This window comes from Rhinolophus hipposideros, assembly GCF_964194185.1.
Source record: "Rhinolophus hipposideros genome assembly, chromosome: 8".
Classification (NCBI taxonomy): Eukaryota; Metazoa; Chordata; class Mammalia; order Chiroptera; family Rhinolophidae; genus Rhinolophus; species Rhinolophus hipposideros.
This window is the reverse complement of record NC_138054.1, coordinates 32,051,009-32,064,976: the sequence shown is the minus strand read 5'-3', so window position 1 is coordinate 32,064,976 and position 13,968 is coordinate 32,051,009. Positions and strand designations below refer to the sequence as shown.

The 13,968-nt window shown below is 34.4% G+C and overlaps 1 protein-coding gene across 2 annotated transcripts in view; it reads left to right on the top strand.

Annotated features, from left to right (window-relative positions):
* Positions 1-13,968, top strand: part of DNAI3 (dynein axonemal intermediate chain 3) — a 74,044-nt gene that overhangs the window by 28,892 nt on the left and 31,184 nt on the right. For both annotated transcript variants that reach the window (XM_081056393.1, XM_081056394.1), the window contains exons 11-16: positions 1,971-2,060; positions 3,647-3,733; positions 4,524-4,652; positions 6,004-6,077; positions 9,526-9,670; positions 10,951-11,038. In XM_081056393.1, coding sequence (XP_080912519.1) covers positions 1,971-2,060; positions 3,647-3,733; positions 4,524-4,652; positions 6,004-6,077; positions 9,526-9,670; positions 10,951-11,038 — 613 coding nt within the window. The remainder of the gene's footprint in view (positions 1-1,970; positions 2,061-3,646; positions 3,734-4,523; positions 4,653-6,003; positions 6,078-9,525; positions 9,671-10,950; positions 11,039-13,968) is intronic.

Sequence of the window (13,968 nt, the reverse complement as noted above, 5' to 3'; positions counted from 1 at the left end):
CATGGCCTCTTCCACACACCCCTAGGTTTAACACAGGCAGTGAACAACTGCGAATTGCTTTGCAGCTCCTACCAGGTACTCCACGACCAATCACAGCCAGTGGCTGGCCTGGGCCTGTACCGCAGTCCCTCCCAAGAGGCCCCAGAACCAACATATATGGAGGTTGACTTCAGACCACAGCAGAACAGCACCCAATTAGCCCCACAGGCAGCACGCACAAAGGGTGGTCTCAACAGGCACCAGAGCCCACTGGGGTAAGTCCCACTCAGTGGGGTAAGGCCCCTGCACAGCAGCCCATAAGCTATGGATGTGGCCAAACCCCACAGCCAGTCTGTCTAAGGGTCAATCCTGCCCCCTGACATGCCAATAGCAATCAAGGTTCAACTATACTAGGACACACACAGCTCACACAAGGGACACTCTGGAACACCCAGAGCAAGTGGCCAGGGAGACTGTGCCACTGGACTCCACAGGACTCCTACTACCTAAAGACACCTGGCCAAGACTGGGAGACAGTGCAGATTTTGCTATCTGCAGCGGCATGGATGGACCTGGAGGGTGTTGTGCTTAGTGGAGTATATCAGACAGAGAAAGACATACACAGTGTGATTTTGCTTATATGTAGAATCTAAAGAACAAAATAAACAAAACAGAAACACTCATACAGAGAAATTTTTATGTTTGCCAGATTTGGGGTGGGGGGTATTAGAGGCGAGTGAAAAAGGGAAAGGATTAAGATGTACATACAAATGGGTTGTTACACAGTTGTCATGGGGATGTAGGGTATAGCATAAGAAATATATCCAATAATATGTAATGACTATGTATGGTGTCAAATGGGTCCTAGATTTATTAGAGTGATAGATAGAAAGGGGGTCGTGTGCAGGGTGAAAAAATGAAAGGATTAAGAAGTACAAAGTGATAGTTACAAAATAGTCATAAGAATGTAAAGTAAAGCATAGAGAATATAGTCAATAATATAGTAATAACTATTCATAGTGCCAAGTGGATGCTAGACTAGTCTGGGGGAATCACTTCTTAAATTATATAAATATCTAACCACTATGCTGTACACCTGAAATTAATATAAAATAATATCAAATTTTTTAAATTAATAAAGACAAGCAAATAATTTCTTAAAGAAATAATTCAAATGATTTCAATGTTCCAACAAAACCATAGGAGAGTATTGAAAGATTTTATCTTCAAAAGTAAAGGTTTCTCTAGAATCCACAGAGTACCAAATTAACCAAGAGAGTTCACCCCATTTCCAGTTTGCAATCTTTTGCTCAGTGGTGGCAAACCTGTGGCCTCTGGGGCCTACATTTTTGGTAGTTATGTTTAAAGAACAGTAACCATGCATGTGTTTTGCTTGATGGTAACTCAGTAACACTTGTGCTAACTATGGTTAACATACCTATTCCTTCACACTGGTGTATTCCTTGCAGGGCTTCCTCCATACACTCCAAGCATTTGAGTTTGTTTACCTTCTGAGTTCTGTGTTATTTTAAAATTTGAAATATTATTACTGGCAATACCTGCACCTTTTCTCATTCAACAAATTTTATTTTCACGTGCCCATTATGTGCCAGGCTAGATATACCCCCGGGAATGAAACAGACAAATATCCTGGCTTCCCAAATCTAATTTTCCATACTTTTCAGAAACATTGATTTCATAGTCATTTTGTTTGTGAAAAATCATAAGATGCCCCTACAATGAGCCATGGAGAATGGGGGAGGGGAGACTTTGTCTCCTTGAGAGTGTACCTGCTCTCCTAGACATGGTCAATGTCCACAAAAATTCAACAAAAGCAGTTTCTAATTCAGAGGTAGAATGCTGGAAATGGACTCACTGTGCATGTTTCTGATAAATAGCTATAAAATTAGACTCTGACTGCCTTATTATTATTTTCAGCCATAGTCTTAATAGGTTTTCTCACTCTCTTGAATTTGCGGGGTTTAATTTAGTTAATGCTGGAGAGCCCAGATGACATCTTCTGCTTCAAATTCTGTCCAACTAACCCTAATATCATTGCTGGAGGCTGCATAAATGGACAGGTATGTATTGAAATTTTTTTCATGTATCTATTAATTTAGATAACATTCTGTAATACATTTTGATTGGTAGGTTTTTGAATTTAAGGATTCAGTTCAGCAGAAGGAAGGCATGCCGATTGTGTGCCAATCTGAACTGGGATATAAAGATGTGTTGGGTGGGGGGTATGGCAACTTTAAAAACAATACAATAAAATCAAATTTTTTAAAAAAACTTCCTACTATAAATAAGTAAGCAACTAAATAAATAAATAAATAAATAAATAAATAAATAAATGAGTGTTAGACATGGTATCACAGCTCAAGTTATCCACAGGGTAATCCAGTCATGATAACCAGAACTAAACCAGGTCAGACCTATTTATGTGGCTCAGATAGAACCACACAATGTATAAGATTTCATGGAAGAACAAAACCCACAAGCATTAATACCTCTCAGTCAAGAGGCCTCTTCTGAAATTTTTCTAAAGTTCGGAGTTAGGGAAGGATACAGAATTTAAACAGAAATCCACTGGAAAACATACATAATGTCCTTGAATTTATATGTGTATAGTAGGATACCATGTTTGGTTTTCTTTTTTCCCTTTTGAGTTATCTAATTTATATAAAATTTAGATCTATCCTCCAATTATTTGTTACTCCAATAAAGCAAAACAAAAACCTTAAATCTATCTTAGGATCAAAATTGAAATTCACTGTGTTGCAGTAAATTTGACCATTATGAGGGTGTATGATGTTTTTTGGTGTGGCTAGGAAAACGTTCTTGTGGTTGAAGTTTAAGTGTCTGCAGCGTCCGTGCCCATTTTTCTAGAACTAAAAAACATCCAATAAAACAAATTTTCTCCCTCAGTTTTGTTCAACAGTTACTGGTGGTCACAATGATGACCCAGAGACCAGGCTCTCAGCCCTGCAAATCCTGAAATGCCTGTTTCACTCATTACAGAGATAATACAACTTTGTTATAGAATATTTTACAAAAGCAAATGAAGAAATTAAATGCACTAATAATTCTGTAATCCTGACATTTTGTTAATATTTTTGTGTACTGAAATTAAATTTAGTCATTGAAAATTAATCTAAATTAGTGTTGCATATGCTACTTTATTCTGATTTTTCAAAAAATGACCGTCATATGCAAATTTGGAGTTGGCCATAATACCCAATTAAATCAAAATCATCATTTCTTAGCCTTTTTGGACAATTGGGTGTTTGTACTTAATTCTGGAGAACAGGTTGTTTTCTTCTGGGTCGAAAGTACCTGTCCCCACAATCATAGCACATTCCCCCATCAGAGGATGAACTCTTCCCAAAGCAGAGGGTATTGTGTGATATTTATCTTGGATTTTAAAAAACACTAGCATTTATTAACACAAACACCAAAATCAAAGTGTTGAAAATATTTTTATAGAAAAAAAAAACACATTCTTTTTATATTAGCTTTAAAAAGTTGTTGACCTACCTAAGACGTAGGCTAAATTTGATTATCCCCCAAATTTATTGATTTATCAGAGTGCATATCAATGCAAATAGGTTTTCAAAAAACCTTTAATCCTACAAATATGTTGTGATCACATTTATTTCTTTTTCAGATTGTCATGTGGGACATTACTGCACATGCTGATCGCATAGAAAACATTAAGGCGGGTGGCAGTAGAAGTAAAAAACCCATACTCAAGGTTGGATTTTTTCAAATTCTTCTCTTGCAACTTTTTTCTTCATTCTGAAGTCTATCAAAAAGTACTTAACAGAGTTGCCAAGCTAAACAAAGCCTCAATAGGAAAACCCAGTGTTATTTCCCAGTCCTTCACATCTGCTGTGGACATTGTTCTGAATCACTTTTGTGTAGGCCCTTGATGTAAAACACCACAAAACAGATGGCACTGTCTATCCCAAGATGTTAAGTTCTTCTTTGTTGTTATTGTCATTAAATAAAAGGAAGAGGCCAAGTGAATTGCGTAATCTGATGCAGCTGAGAGAGCACTGTGTCCAGACTCTGAGTCATAGACCTGTGAGTTTGGACATGTCCCCTCATCTCAGCAAGCATCGATTTTCTCATGTATACAATGAAGGGGCTACTATCCTCTCTGACTTGATTATATACTCCGATTTCGTGAAGCTGTGGCTTGGGAAAAAAGTCCTCAGCTCCCAACTCAGTACTTACCTACCATGCGCACATCTGCAGCCCCACTTCTTCAACCTTTACATCAACAAATCTCTCACCAAGAAACAATGAGATGTGGCCTCTGTGCGAGCAAAAAACAAACAAACAAACAAAAAAACTCCTTCAAAAATGGGATCTCATTGATTCTTTAGGGAGTGAGTCACACTCATTTATGTTTTTCCTTAAACTGATATTTCTCCAAGTTATTAATGTTAATTAATTTTAATTGGAATGATGAGTACAGTATGAGTTCATTCATCAACTCTCTGAAGTTTGCACATAACTTTTTAAAAACATTTTTCCAGCCTATGTTCCTCCTTGAACCAGACAGTAATAAGGAAGTAATGTATATCAGACACTGCGCAGTCTCCTCAATAGAAAGTGGACATAAAAAAGTAATTACAGATATACATTGGCTGCCTGACACCTTTGAGGTAAGTCTCAATGGCTTCATACATTTCTTCTGCTGGAGTATAACGTTTTGGAAGATTTTATTCACAGAGAATGTTTCAAGTCAATAATTCATTTACATTTAAATTGTGCAATTACCAGGAACTAGGCACCAAACAGTTGTGTCACTGATACTAGTCCAATATCTGAGTTGGGGATGAGAGTAAGGCCAATGTTTCAATTACCGTGGTTTAAAAAGCACTAAAAAATCTAGATGATGTCAACATTGATAGAATACAATGGTGGAAAAGATGAGAGTTTCATATGCAAAAATAGAGCATAAATATTTTACACACTTAGCCTTTGTGGATTTAAAATTTATGACGTCAGCTGTTTGAAGCAAGCAACTCTGAAGATCTAAGACATACAGGAATAATTTTGCCAAGGCAGTCCTGAATTGTACCTTGCGACTGGTGGTAAAAACTAGTTGTGCAGTGAGTGAGCCCGCTGATTGTACTACAGTTTGGCTCTGCGGTTCTGTACTTGACCCACAAAGTCTGGTGTTTGTGAATTTGGAAACTGGTAAGCTCCCCAAATGGTTAGTCAAGGACACTAAGGGTCTACCTACTATGTACTTTGAAGAATTAACAGGTGAGAATATCAAAAATTAATCTGAAAATTAGAGTTATAAAAGGTGATTAGCCCTTCAAGGTATACAAATAGATTACGCAAAACAATAATATTTTAAAAAGTTATAATGGACTGAAATAAATAGCCCAGGCATAGTTTCTGTTATCTATAAAAGTTGAACATATGATAATGGAAGTTACAACCAAGAGAAGGAATTCCATTTTAACTCACACCATACACGCAAATTAATTCAGGTGATTAAAAATTTAAATAAAAATAACAAGTCAGAGGAAAATTACAACAAATCACTAAGGCTCTTTTCTATTAATCTTAACTACTTAACAATTACATAAAAGCTCCTGTGTTCAGCTTCACAATTAATAGGGCAAAGCAGAAAGAGCCTACATTTCCAATAATAATGGATAATGAAATTATGGCACATAATCTATACATTATAAAACTGTTATAATAGAATTAATTCATGAATACACAGGTAAGCATTCGAATTATAATCTCAGGAAAGAAGGGTACATGCATGCTAATTAAAACTACATAAAAGTGTCTCTGAAAAAAAGACTGGAAAAGATATATGGCATAATTATATTTGATTTTACAACCTATTTTCCAAATTTCTGTGGGAGTGTTATGTTCTTTTAATAGAAATTAAAACAAAGAAAAAAAATAAAAAATTTAAAAAGCTATCAGAAAAAAGTCATTGCTGTTCTAGGCACACAGAACTTATATCTTGCATTTTTCAAAAAATAGATTAACAGAATGGGTTCCGTCTTTGAGAATAGAAGTGAGCTATGCTGTCAACTTGTCACCTGTTCAGCAGATTGGTATGTCTTATCTTAAACTTTACCTAATATCTTTTCATGTAATATAGTATTTTTTCTTAGACACTTCTAAAATCATTGTATTCGTCTGTTCCTTAAATAATTTTTAGTATAGTAATTAAACCTAATATAACTAAAGGATACAATGTTATAGATTTCTGCTGGTTAAAAATATCTTTTTATAGATAAAAAATATGTTGTAAAAAGAAGAATTAACTAGATTTCATGACTGATAATGTATGACACTATCCATAGTTATTCTGCTTCTTCACACTCTTATATTTGTAAATTTACCTTTTGTGTTGTTTACATTTAATTTTATCTTACAGTTACGAAGATAACAACTTTTAATTTCGAAAGCTTCTTTTAAAAAATGAGTTTTAAATTTTTATTGCATATTTATAAAAAGTGTTTTTTGTAAACAATTTGGTAGCTATGTTAAAGAATGTTTAGTTTTAAAAATTGCATCTCCCAATTTATAGAACTGAAAATTCATAATGGAGTAGGAAACATGAAGAGTACTAATATTATCTAGCATCCAAATACTGGCAAAACTTTCCATTCCAAACAGCTTTGACCGCAATAGAAACAATGACACCTCAAGTCATAGAATGACAGCAGCAGAAGCAGCTGTGTGTGGGGTGGCAGGAAAAGGCACAAGTAACATTAGCGTGGGCAAAGGGTCAAGGAGACCGACACATCCTGTGGGCATGTATTGGGTAAGGTTCTGTGGTTGCAAGCAACAGAAGTTGAGCATGGCTAACTTAAGGGGACAAAATAAACTTAGTGGAAATGTAATACGTTTATTGGAAGTTTATGCCAATACTCTGTTAGGTGTTTTAATAGGTTAACTTTTTAATATCCGCTACAACTCTGAAAGATACTTATGGATAGAGGAAATGTGTCTCTGAAGGCAAAGACATTTATCCATCTCTAGCTCATTATATATAGTGAGTTACACTGGGGGTGCCAAAAAAATGTATACACATTTTAAGAGATGTCATCTATGCTCAAGCAGTAGTTCACCGTAATCAGAAGTGTCTGGACGCTGATGGTAACCACTTTAAGCACCTCCTGTAATTGCAGAAGTCAGATGTAACTTGTATTCATCTTTTGTTATCCTTATGGATTGAGTATTACAATTAATACAGTTGTTTCCTTTCTTAAAATGTGTATACATGTTTTTGACACCTACAGAATATATAATTATATCCTATACTATAGCTAGTAAGTAATGTTGTTACTGAATCAAAGAAAGAGCTGACTAGGCCTCAGAAAGGGTCCCAAGGATTTGGGCCCCAGGAATATATGGCCAGCCCCTTTGATATGAAGGAATCAGTACCAAACCTGTGTCATTAAAGAGTCTAAGTTACTTCTATTACATCATGAACTCACCCCTTTGGCCAGAGAAGGAATGGCAGAGAACCTTGAGTGACAGTTGCAACCTGAGTGCTTCCAATAGGAAAGGAGCATGTCCCTCTAAAACGATTAGAATGCTTTTGCTAAAAAACATGTGGGTGTAGCGGGGGAGGAGAGTAGAGGGGTGTTGGTTGCCCAGGCAAAAGCAACACATGGATGGCACCTATAGGGGCATATGAAATATTACACAACAATGAGAATTGTATTATTATTTAATGGAGAAATGCTCAGGGTTTAATGTTGATTATAAACAACAGAACGCAGAGCTATACTGTTTTTTGGTAGCCTTGAAAAACATTTAGAAGCACTGAACAGACTAAAAATATTATGCATTCTATATTGAAGATACAGGTTGTTGTTTATAATAATGGCCCTTAAATTTGGATATAGTCTAGAGTATTCTAAAAATAGTTTCTTTAAAAAGTTGTTAAAGTAAAAAAAAGAAGTTTATGCATTTAGAAAACCTAACTTTTAGTTATCTGGAAAACTCATCAGTCCTAAACTTTATACTTCAGCCATGCTAAAAAGTCTTACAATGTAGAATAAGATAAAATAAATTTCCATTAATTAAGAATGTGTGACTGATTTATGCATATAGTTCAACTAGAGTTATATGTATTTAGCAAAACCATTTCACAAATAATGCAAAGTAATGGCATAAATGAGATTCAAGAAGAACTGTGTAATTTGAAAAACAGTTTAAATCAACTATATTTTAAAATAGATCTTATGGCATCATTTGTGGTATTCTCCTGAGGATTTATGTTTTAACAACACAAAAATGATTATTATTTTTATTAATTTTAATAATTTCTTAATTAAAATTTCAAGTTTTACCAAAATTAATTAATTTTATTTTAATTATTCATTATTAAGATGAATAAATGATTAGTATCAATTAAATAATTCACATAAATAAATGCAAGTTTTGTTACTCCTACTTTAGTTACCAACCATTTATCTAAATACATACACATCTAAATCTTTAATAATATCTCAAGTTTATTAAATCAGGTTACTCATAACCTCAGTGATATAAATTATGGAGCTAATCTAGCATACTTCTTGTGGTTTTCATCATATGTTTTCACATAATTAATACAAAGACACTAAAGTACTGTACAAGTTTCATTATAAATTTTTTACCAAGTTTATTGCACTAAAAGTAACACTGTATGTATGTGTAGAACTTTATAAAGGATTTTCACATACGTTATCTCATCTGATTTCTATAGTCAACCTGTGAGGAAGGAGAAAAGAGAAGAAATAACACTTATTGGATGCCTGCGATGTAAAAAGCACATTAAATATAACTCCATCTGTGTATGTGGTGTTCTCACAGTATATACTGAGGTGCCAAAAACATGTATACAAGTGGACACTTTGGTCAATGTTGCTCAAACAGTAGTTCACCGTAATCAGAAGTGTCTGGACGCTGATGGTAACCACTTTGAGCACCTCTTGTAATTGCAGAAGTCAAATGTGACTTGTATTCATCTTTTGTTATTGGTATATACTATTGAGCATTACAATTTTCATACAGTTTTCCTTTCTTAAAATGTGTATACATTTTTTTGGCACCCTCTGTATGTGAATGAGGCATGCCTGCTAATCTGGTTTCTTTTGGAGTTGATGAAAATCTTCTAAAACTGTGGTGACAGTTGCACAGTTCTGAATATGTTAAAAGCCATTGATTTGTGCTCTTTAAAAGAGTGAATTTGGGAGTACATGGGTTATATTTCAAAAAGCCATTGTGTTAAAAAAAAATGTGTAAATCTCCAAACTCAATTATCATATTTGATATTTGTCTCAAGACCAACAAATAACCAAATTGTTAAATAACCCTATGAACTATATAATTCTCTAAAATAGAAAATGCAAAATAATTCCATTTCATAAAAATCTTAGTTTCATAGATATTAAAATACAACCATGATTATATTGCTAATGTGTAGCAGCAAGAATGGTAGTCCTGAGATTACAACTTTATTTGTACTTAATAAAAAAATAATATGTGAACTTTTTTTCAAAGCACAATTTGTTTTTGGGATATCAGACCACAGAAAACTTTAACCCCTCAACCAGCAGAGAAAAAGAAAGAAGAAACTATTGAAATTCCTTTTGATATACCAACTACTTTTTTGCACTTAGATCTCACCTGGAAACCTCTCTTTAAGGTAAATAACATAGGATTTATTCCATCTTATTTGCTTACATACACTATATAATTTATATGTATTGACAACCCTACATAAACTCTAAAAGTAGAGCAGCACAAATTAACACAGGACTTTATAATTCCTGATTCATTCATCCAATAAATTATTTAATTGAGTCACTGTGATGCCTGCCCATATCAACCCCCAAATCACAATTATTGTGAACTTGAAATTAATAATTGTTCATGTATAAGCTGCCACAACTTACAAATAGTTTGCATAATAATCATTCAATTGCATACCAGTTGCTTGAAAATTGGTAGGCTCCCAGGTTAGCCAAAAAAAACTAATTTTACCTCTACTGTGGCCACAATTCTGGATATTTTGCACATTAATACTAGGAAACAGTATTGTGATACCTATGACCAAACAAACTGAAAAGAAATTGAATGAGAAATTATTTGCACTCGTCGTGAATGGCAGAGCTTCAAGAAAGACGGTTTTAGTGGGATGTGTGTGGAAAGTATGAATGGACTTCTGATGTTGATGGTTCTCTTTCTTTGGAATGTCTAGTTCTATTTCCAAACTTGATATCTTTCTTTGTTTACTTGCTTTCTTTATAAGTATCACTAGAATTACATTATTATGTATTTTCTCCCAATAGAAGACAGAGCACGAAGGGACGAGAATTTTCCTGAAATAATTGGGATTAGAAGTTAGGATTAGAAATTTTCTGGGCGAGGATTCACTGAGCCGTAAATAGTTTAAAAAGAAACAAGCAAACAAAAATTCACCTGAGAATAATTGTATAGCATGTGGACAAACATCCTAATGGGGAAAAGTGGGGATAGAGCCATGAGGGAAAAATATCAAGTGTGACCATTTCCCATTCTGGTGCAGACCCGGGGCCACTTCTGGAACTTGGGCATGTGCGGCCCTGAGGGGACTAGGCAATGCCAGGCAATGTCAAGTCCCTGCACATCTTTCTGGAGCTTTGATTAGCTGAAAAATTTAGGGAACAGGAGAATGAGCCGTTGTTTTATATTAAAATCAATAAGAATGTGTTATAAAAAGAATACAAAACATTTTCAGAAATTAAACAACACATGAGATTTGGGGATTTGGAAATGAGCCCACAGACAGTGCTTTCCTTGGGGAAAGGTAACTAGAAATCTGAGGAAGAATGGAGAAGGGAGAAGGACAGAGAGGTGGAAAACAGCAATCTGGGAGTAGAAGGGAAAAGCAAAAATAATTTAAGGATATACGGAAATAATCTCTCTTGTATGTTCTCCCAAAAGATAAAGCTTTCTAAAGGTGAAACAAGTTTAGACCACTGCCCAACCAAGATAAGCCTGTGTGAAGATCATCTCTTTTACAAAGCACAAGGTAATTTCCTTTGCTTCTTAAAAAGGCATCTGATAGTTTTAGTGTTAGTGGCTCATTATGTCTAAGGTTACTTGCTGGGATAGTCTGTCTAATTTGTAAACAGAATACAGAAAATCAAACCCTCCGATGTGTAACTTTATAATGGCTATAATAGCTATAGGCAACACATTAAAACTGCCTATACACACTAAAAAGTTTGACAGAATTCAGTTTCACAAACGTTTATTAAGCACCTTTATGTGTCTTTGAAAACTTACTACATTAAAAAAATTTAACGAAGTTCACTTAACAAATATGTATGTGCTCAGAGAATAATTCTATAGAATGGATCATACCTAGTAAAATAAGTTATGAAGTACCAAGAAACAAATTTACCATTCTCAATCAGAATATATTAGGAAAATTAATATTTCTATAGCACCATGATAAAACTAAGTAAAGAAAGAACAATTGACTTTTAAATCTATCTCAACTCAACCCATACATCTTTGTTGAAGTAATTTGAAGGGCGCACAGATAAGCTGGGAAAACTATTAAAATAAAAGTGTGTGTGACTATCCCACCTTGAGAACGATGCATAATGAAAACATATAAGAATCACTACCAACTATTTTCCAAACATTTACCTTATCAAAAGGATTTCCACTCATAAATTTTTCTTTTTTCTTTTTTTTTTAATTTATTGGGGTGACAATTGTTAATGAAATTACATAATTTCAGGTGTACAATTCTGTCTTACATCATCTATAAATTCCATTGTGTGTTTACCACCCAGAGTCAGTTCTCCTTCCATCACCATATATTTGATCCCCCTTACCCTCATCTCCCTCCCCCCACCCCCCTTACCCTCTGGTAACCACTAAACTATTGTCTGTGTCTACTCTCATAAATTTTTCAATCTTCAGTTAAATGACAGGGCAGCAAAGAAAAACCTATTGTGTATCTAATATCCAGCATGGGCAAAACTTACTTTGAAGCCTTGTGTATCACAGATAACATGCTAAAAAGACCTCATGCTAAAAACATGGAATCAGTACATTCTTATAGACATTTTCAAAGCAATATTAAAATATTGCATGTTTTTTTAAATTTATTTGGGTCTGCTCTATTCCAGAGGGAATCTAAGGTGAGTTCTCTCTTCCTTCTTTGTATTCGATTATTGATTACAATTTATTGAATTCCAGCCAAGAGTTAAGTACGGCACATGCTTTCATTCACGTAACAGATATTTATGAAGTATTCATTTTCTGCTAGACCCTGGGGGTATAACACTGAATAAAACAGACGCTAATAATCCCAACAATCCTGTAAGCTGGGAATTTTCATTACCATATCACAGTTAAGAAAACCAACACTGAGAGAGCTTAATGTAACTTGTAAAAAGATAACTTATTAATTGTCCTAGTCTTGTTTTTTAACCTAATGAAAAGAGATGGTCAAGAGGATTTTACTGCTTTTATCCAGTTTATAATAAGGATATCATTATATCTTTCAAACAACTTTGTTGAGGTATAATTGACATACAACAAAATGCACATGATAAAGTGTTCAATTTAATATGTTTTGATGTGTTGAAAACCCATGAAACTATCACTATAATCAAGATAACAAAGATATTCCTCACTCCCAAAGGTTAACTCATGTAGGGATTCCCTTTTTAATCCCTCCAGCACCTCCCCTACCTTCACCCCCAAGTCACCACCCATCTGCTTTCTGTCACTATGTGTCAGTTTGCGTTCTCTAGAATTTTATGTAGCTCATACAATGTATACTCTTTTTTGGTCTGGCTTCTTTCAATCAGCATAATTATTTTGGGATTCTTCCATGTTGCTGTGTGTATGAATAGTTCATTCCTTTTTATTTCAGAGTAATATTTCATTGTATGAATATACCATAAATATTTACCCATTCACCTGATGAACATTTGAATTGTTTTCAGCTTAAGGCTATTACAAATAAAGTTTCCATGAACATTCATATGATCATGCTTTGTATGGAGATATGCTTTCATTTATCTTGAGTAAATACTTAGGAATGGAATGATCATATGGTCGGTGTGTGTTTAACTTTTTAAGAAACTGCCAAAGTGTTTTCCAAAGTGGTTGTACCACTTACATTCCCACCAGCAGTGTCTGAGGGTTCCAGTTTTTCCACATCCTCACTAATAGTTAGTATGGTTAGACTTTTTAATTTAACTATTCTAAAATGTGTGTACTGATATCTTATTTGCATTTACCTATTATTAAAGGTGTTGAGCATCACATTATTAGATATATAAGTGTTTAGGATTGTTATATCCCCTTGATAAATTGGTAATATCCTTTACTCTGAAATCTACTTTGTCTAATATTACTATAGCCATCAGCTTTCTTTTGGTTGCTGTTAGCATGGTATCTTTATCCATCGACTTTTTACCTATTTGAGTCTTATATTTGACATGCATTTCTTGTGTGTCTTCCTTTTCTTGTTTTAATCCAATCTGGTCATCTCTGTCTTTTAATTGGGACATTTAAAACATTTAGACTTAATGTGATTATTGACATGATTAGGTTACAAACTATCCTTTTTTCTCTCCCATCTCTCAGAGATTAATGTCCTTTTGGTCCAATGTCCATTTTTTTAAAAAAACTACAATTTCGTATATCTTGCCCATTTTATGGTTGTTTTAGGTGAGAGAGCCTAAATCCAGTACTAATTGCTCCATTTGGGCCACAAGCAGAAAAGTCTCTCTAAAGTGTATTTTAAAAAATTTATTATGAGATATGACCATATCTTTTATTATTATTATTATTGGGGAAGGGGAACAGGACTTTATTGGGGAACAGTGTGTACTTCCAGGACTTTTTTCCAAGTCAAGTTGTTGTCCTTTCAATCTTAGTTGTGGAGGCGCAGCTCAGCTCCAGGTTCAGTTGCTGTTGCTAGTTGTAGGG